Source organism: Dermacentor variabilis, chromosome 10, assembly GCF_050947875.1.
Source record: "Dermacentor variabilis isolate Ectoservices chromosome 10, ASM5094787v1, whole genome shotgun sequence".
Classification (NCBI taxonomy): domain Eukaryota; kingdom Metazoa; phylum Arthropoda; class Arachnida; order Ixodida; family Ixodidae; genus Dermacentor; species Dermacentor variabilis.
The window spans coordinates 27,727,593-27,735,070 of record NC_134577.1 but is presented as its reverse complement, the minus strand read 5'-3'; the positions used below and the strand labels follow the sequence as shown (position 1 = coordinate 27,735,070).

Genomic DNA, 7,478 nt, shown 5'->3' with positions numbered 1-7,478 from the left:
ATTTCTAGTACTATATCTGTCACGTAGCGTTTTTGGCAATCTAGTCATATAGCAGCTTCATCTATTACGCTACAAACAGTGATCTATTCCTTACAACAGGTATTTTTGCTTATGTTACGACACACAAATTGGTCACCAGATTTTCCTGCATTTTTTCTTTTGTATTTTACAACGTCTAATAGTTTTTGCGGCATCCATTCATTTAGCGTTTTGGACCACTGGTCGTGCAGCAGGCACACATGTTTGCGGCCAGGCTGCAAACGTGTTGCGCGGTTATTCGTGCAGTTCTCTTAAGGACAATTATTCCCCTTGAGTTTAAAAGTCAGCTTTTGTCGCCAGCACTTAACTGCCTTCATTAAACTTGAGAATACAGGAGTGGTATGTAATTATACCGAAATAATTCTTCTTCTTGTAAATATATGCGTCAGCGTTTTGTTAATCAGGTTTGACAGTTCTGCGAATTCTATCTTCTCTTGAGTTGGACACTTTCATTCTTTGTCGTTTCTTTATTAGGTCCTTTTCAACTTGGGAGAGCTTGGCTACTGGTTTCCTTGGTGCCTTGCCTCCCACTTCAATTGCTGCCTCTAAAGCCAGCCTCGTTACAGTTTCATTGACTATATCTATGGCATCATCATCATCTCTTTGTTCTAAGGCTGCATATTTGCTTGCATGTACCAACTTAAATTTGTCTGCTTTTACTTTTACTGCCTCTAAGTTGACGTGTTCTTTTTACCAGTTTTACTATTGCTCTGTTAAAATTAAGGTGAATCTTAGCCCTCACTTACTTATGATCACTGCACTTTACCCTACCTATCACTTCTACATCCTGCACTATGCTGGCATCAGCAGAAAGTATGAAGTCAATTTCATTTCTTCTTTCACAATTAGGACTTTTCCAGGTCCACTTTCTGTTGCTACGCTTTTTGAAGAAAGTGTTCATTATTCGAAGCTTATTCTTTTCTGCAAATTCTACCGGCATCTCTCCTCTAGCGTTCCGAGAATTGACGCCGTAGTTGCCAATTGCTTGTTCCCCAGCCTGCCTTCTCCCCACTTTTGCATTGAAGTCGCCCATTACTATGGTATACTGAGTTTGCACTTTTCTCATCGCCAATTCAACATCTTCATAAAACTAATCTACTTGCTCATCGTCGTGACTGGATGTTGGAGCGTAGGCTTGTACTGCCTTTAACCTACACCTCTTATTAAGCTTGATTACGACTACAGCTACCCTCTCATTAATGCTGTAGAATTCGTCAGTGTTGCTCGCTATGACCTTATGAATTAGGAATCCTATCCCTGATTGCTTCTTGTCTAGGAGACCTCTATAGCAGAGAACATGTCCGTTATTGTGCAAAGTATAAGCCTCACCAGTGCTTCTAATCTCGCTAAGGCCGATGATATCCCAAACAATATGTCTGATAATTCCTCTAAGAGTCCTGCTGAGCTAGCCAAACTCTAGAGGGTTCGGGTGTTAAACGTTGCAAGGGTCAGTTTCCATTGGTGGTCTGTCCGGATTCAGAGATTCTTAGCAGCCTCTGCTGCGTTATAGGTCTGACTGCCGCCTTGGTCAGTTGTTCCACAGCTGCTGGGGACTGAGGGCCATTGGGTAATTGAGTGAGCCACCTTTAGGGGGTGGCCGAATACTGCTCCAGGGAGGCCAATTCCTGTTCTGGTGAGGGAGTGTCTTGTTAGAGCTCAGTGGGCCTTCCTAATTTGGTTGTACCTGGATTAATATAGCCCCACTCACTCTTGGCATCTTTTGACGGTCACAGGCGTCAATCCAAGCCTGCAGATGTGCTCTAGAGGAGGTAAATTTCAAGCTCACCATGGTAAAAAAAAACACCCTCTTCTAGTGGGATTTGAGCTTCCGACTATGGCAACCGAGCATTCCATAGCTCAGTGAGCTAATCCCACATGCGGCGAGGCAACCTTATCGCCGAAAAGTACAGCTCCGAGGGCCCTAAGTGCCTAAATATTTCCTTGATTTGTCCGCAATAGATGCCTTTAGGGATGGGTAACTCAATATAGAACGATTTGTAAGCGGCTCTGGCCTCATAGTTCCGGAATCGCACGTGCGCCGCAGGCCGAGAACCCGGCTAGGTATAAGGCGTCTCGGCCGCCTTTGACAGCGCTTAGAACGTGGAGTGGTAAGGTAATGGTGGAAAAATGGTCGCTTCTCTCACAGGAAAGGCCACTAGACACGGGGCAATTCCATTTTGCTCTCCTTTGAAGACCGAGCCGAGGAGAATTGACAAGCTGCTCAGTCGCATGCACACACGCATATATACACCTGTATACACGAAAACTTTCGCTCATGGGCGAATCGGAACACTGCGAACCCGGATTTTTCTACGGCACGGAGATCATAACGCGCTACTCTTATTTAAGAAAGAAAACTCATATAATTTTTAATGAAATATTTGGACGTCAGGAATGAAAAAAATTACAGTCTGTTTCTCTACAAGTCTTCAAGGTGCATTCCTTGGTCTTATACGGGGAGAATATTCCATGTCTTTTTCTTGCTCTTGGTTCATAATAGCTGGGAAACTCTGTATACCACAACTGGCGATGCTCAAGTCTGCCTAGCAAACTAGTTCTTTTCAGCCTGCCCTCTCGATTTCGCAGACGTTCCGGCAAAGCAAGATCAACTTGAAGTTCTGTACAAAATAATTACTCGTTCAGGATTTGGTCAGTGGCCAATAAATCCTGAAGACAACAAAATGGCTCTCGATATAGGAAACTGTACTGAAGTGCTTAAAAACATTCCTATCTACTCTTTGCTGCCATTCTACGTTGACAGAGATGTCCAAAAGCTCACGTCTTACGTGGTTCAGGTAAGAAATCTTTGACGAGAAACCGCTATGAAATGCAACTGCTTTCTTTCTGTTTCAATGCACAAACGCGCAAACAGTGCCTTTACGTAGGAATAGGCACGAGCGACATGAAAAATCTTTCAACCGGCATTTAATATTACTAAAAAAGTAGTTCTCAAAATATTTCAAAACGCTGAAACCCTACTCTAACGAAAATGGGCATATAAATTTACGCTCTAAACCCGACGCGAAAACCCGCGTGCATAGAGTAATACACAATTAATTATTTAAGACGAATCGCAAATTGAACATATCTTAATGCAAGAGAGAGAGAGAGAGAGAGAGAGAGAGAAGGAAAGAGAAAAGTAGAAAGCAGGGAGGTTAACCAGAATAACGTCCGGTTGGCTAACCCTACACCGGGGTAATGGGAAAGGGGAAAAGAAAGACCACAGAGAGAGAGAGGATGGAAGAAAAGAGAGAAAACATTTATTTGGACCATCGATGTCGTTGCTGTAGAGGTCGAGTGGGCGGTGTCCTCATTCCAGGACTCCACTGGCCATGGCTACTCGACGTACTTGGTGGACGAGAGCTCCTTCTCCCAGCAAGGTATCGCCGGTCGGCTTCATAAACGGGCTTCATTTGTTGTGCCTAACTCGGAAGCAGTTGTAAAGTTTCTTTTGAAGGAGAACCCGGCTTCGTGCTTTGTTTTTAGCATAGATGTGGTCGATTTATTCTATTCTCTTCCCCATAATCAACTTCTGCAATGTGTTCAGAACTGCATCTCAGACCAAAACGATGAGTGTGCATTCCGAAATAATTGTGGCATTACGAGTGGGTCCTTCATGGAACTTTTATCCTTTTATTTAGAGAATACCTATGTAATGTGGGAAGATAAAGTTTACAAGCGAAAGTCGGGGGTGTTTATTGGTGCCAAAATTGCCCCAATACTTAGTTACATTTTTCTAAGTTATGTTGACAGGAAAGTAGAGAAGGACTTAAATGGAAGGTATATTAGAATTTTTCGATACGTGGATGATTTCCTAATTTTGGTTAGGTCTAAGGGTGCTGAATGTGTGCCTGACTTACTCGATATTTTTTCTAAGCATGGGTCTGGACTTAGCTTCACACATGAGATCCTACAGAGGAACGTCCTGCAGTTCTTAGATCTGAATTTGACCTTTTTGCCTAACCATATATGCTGGCGATACGCTCCCAGGAGTGAAAAACCACTTGTAAACTACGCGTCTTGTCACTCTAAGCTTGTTAAATTCGGAATTGTAACAGGATGTATTGGTATGGCTGACAAAAAATCGTGTACTCATCAAATGTCCAGTAACCTGATGGTCCAAGTCCAGAGATGCAGAGAGGCCGGTTTTCCAGATTCTGTAATTGTGGCTGGTGCTAATAAGATTATAAAAGCGCTGAAATTTTCGGAACAGCCCAAAGAAAATGTTGCGGGGAAAAAAGTTGTTGTCATGCCTTATGAGCACGCGTTGTCACATCGTTTTAAGAGGGTAGGGGCCAAGTATGGTGTGAATATCGTTTTTCTTTTTTTTTTTTTTGCTCCGATGAAGCTGGGTAAATTAGGGGCAACGGTTCAGAGGAAGCAGGAAGGCTTTAAACGGAATGCTGCATGCAAGGTAAATCATGTCAATAAGTACATCAGCTGCAAGGAGTGTGCTGTTTACCAAATTCGTTTATCTTGTATTCAAACTTACATAGGCCAGACAGGCCGTTGCATCAATGTTAGACTAATGGAGCATGCCAATTCATTGGACAAAAAAGACACTAACCTGGCAAAGCATTAAGGGACGTTTATTCTTTCATTTCTTTCTTCAGTCATAGGTAATAAGTCAGCGTAGGACACATGTGTCATAAGTGTTCGTTAAACAATAACACCCCGCAAAAGGTAAAATTATCATACACACCACTGCGTAGCCCGAAGCGGTCGAAGCACTTCGTTATAACCGGTTTGACTTTGTTGCATTAGAAGACGCTGAACAATACCTTTCACGAGTGGAATATTTTCTTGCGTTGTTAGCATTACGCCAAGCTGTTCAAAGCAACTGCAACGTTAAGGAACGTCGTGTCTACATGTTGAATTTCATCAGGGCCTTCAGAACTTGGGACATTTACCAAAGTTATTGAGATTCTGGTTTTAAAAGCCTAGTATTATACTTACAGTGTGAAATAATCAACAACCTATTTGACTTTTCAGATAGACCAATTAAATTTTCCAATGGTGGGCAGGAATCAGCTAATTAATCCCAATGCAACAAAAAACGTGCCAATAATAACGGCTTACAAAAAGGTTGTAAAGACTGCGCTGGGACTCATGAAGCGAAATTTCAGCGAACAGGAACTATCAAGGCTCGCCGACACGCTCGTAGATTTTGAAGGACAGTTGGCCAACGTAAGAATCTTTTTTCTTCCCTTCTGTCACCATAGTTTCATGTCGACGAGCATTTGAAACAGAGCTACTTGATCATGGCCCTCACCGGTTCCAGCATACCGGGCTGAAACTGTTCGGATAACAAAAAGACAAAAAAATAGTACTTTACTGACACAAAGGCCCAGAAGTCGCTCTGACCTATAGCTTGTTCTGGCAGTGTACCTTTCACGAGAGAATCGGGCTGCACGGAATGAAATAAGTGATGATAAGAATGAGAAGTATAAGTTCGTATATTCCAGTCGACTGCGTTGCGACATCTTTAATGCCATGCGTGCAGCCGAGTTGTTTGTAAAAAAGAAAGACACACGATTTGTAAATGTTATAAGAAGCTGCAATCACGACTGCACTGTGTGCGTCCGGCTGTGGACCCGAAACCGTCATGAGTTAGTGGTCTGACGTTAACGTGTGCTATCCAAGAGACCAGAGTCTGTTGTTCACGGGCGCGGAAAAGGGCAAACTCCAAACACGTGTGCTAGTGTTTCTGGCACCTTACAGCGTTCACAATTTGCACTAGTGTCACTGCAACCTGTGAAGCGCGTATAGTACCTGGTGAACGCGACACCAAGGCGAATCTGGTGCACCGTACTCCAGGTTTTGTTTTACCTTGGATGCACACCAAACTTTAGTTCTAGGTCCCACTTGTGCAGTTCCCTGTGGCGTCAGTCCGGTTGACTTCAGTGCTCAAACGCAGCTTCGCGTGAAGAAACTACCAGGGCATCCGTGTCCTTTCGTGAGAACGCAATGCGTGCTCCCTTTCAGAGGCATCGTTCAAGAATTTTCTTGCTTCAGCGTTGCCCGCTTATTCACCACCAAGTCACAGTGTGCGGGTATTCATTGAAAGGTGATATTACCGAAGAGCCTTGAAAGAAAGCTAACGAGTGCATAACGAACAACTAAAGGTGGTGAGCGTAACAGAGATATATAATACGATATTATGTAAAGTAAAGTGTTGTGGAATTCAGTAAGTCACATAGTGCTTGAGCTGATAACCGTTGGTATATTATGTAAAAGTGTCATTTCGAAGGATAACGGAGTAAAGCGCCTGTCTGGAACCGCAAAGTTATCAGGCATAGGAGTGATCCGGCGGACGCTGGATAGATGTAATTAAAGTACTCTGACAGAGAGGCTCCCGTTTTGCGTTGCGCCCACTTCGGCCGAAAGTGACAGTGGCAGAGATGGCGGTGATGATTATACCAAAGGACAAGAAAATAGGTGCGACTCTTCCAGCATTATTCAGCTGACGAGCCGACTGTCTCCACCTCTGAGGGTCCCGTTTACAGCATTACCACTCTGAGAGCATCGTCTCTATTTCCGCGGGGTGTAACTTTGTCTTACGAATAAAATGTCTTCTTTCACCTATCTTTCTAAACAGACAATCTGCGCTAGCATTTTTGCAGAAACTGGTCCACGAATCAGACGGCAAACAGTAATATAAGAGTGTGTTCACTTTAAATTGATATGGAATGTACAACTTTGGCCTCCACACCTTTGGCCAAAAAAGGGGCGCATCGGCCAGCGTAGATTCTGATGCCAGAGCCATTCAGTATTGTATCCCACCTTTCGGTGTTGGCTGGTCTGGCCATTTCGACCGCGTAGTCTCTTCGACTATTATGCAGTGTGCCACTGTCGTTGCCACCGATTACAAACTTAACAACGGACTCCCACTCAACACCGTAATGCTCTCGGATTGAAAGTCAACAATTCAACAACTACCACGCGACATGCGTTCAAACAAGTTCTGTCGTCAAATGGTGGCTTCACTTAAAATAATTGCCAAAAAGAACGAATTAAGATTACATTTCAGTGGATGCCTTCGCAAGTTGTGTGACTAACAACGAAAGAGCAGATGACTGATTGAAAGAAGTCGCCAAATTGGGAACGGGAAACCACACAAAAGATACACAGAAAGATCGAGCGTTGTACCAACTGGATCATTGCAACGTTCAGCGTAACAAAATATAGCATGACAAGAAAGCCCAAACACGTGGGCGCCTACACGCCGGAATAAACAGATACCTTTCGCCGCAGAACATTCTAATCCATCTTGTAGATCAAAAAGACATTGAGAAACAATACAAATGTCTCACTTACACATGCACTACCTCTTCATTTGATAAAAAATCTGAGGACATCTAAGCGCTTATGAGTTGAGCGTGCAAAAGCATTAATCTCCACCTGAACGCCGCCGAGTGTTCCTTCGAGTTATGAACTAC

At 43.5% G+C, this 7,478-nt stretch overlaps 1 protein-coding gene across 1 annotated transcript in view; it reads left to right on the top strand.

Annotated features, from left to right (window-relative positions):
* Positions 1-2,630: 2,630 nt before the first annotated feature.
* The window catches only part of LOC142560213 (neprilysin-1-like), a 45,904-nt gene continuing 41,056 nt past the window's right edge, over positions 2,631-7,478 (top strand). Inside the window, exons 1-2 of the mRNA XM_075672147.1 lie at positions 2,631-2,834; positions 5,032-5,226. Coding sequence (XP_075528262.1) covers positions 2,721-2,834; positions 5,032-5,226 — 309 coding nt within the window. The 5' untranslated portion in view covers positions 2,631-2,720. The remainder of the gene's footprint in view (positions 2,835-5,031; positions 5,227-7,478) is intronic.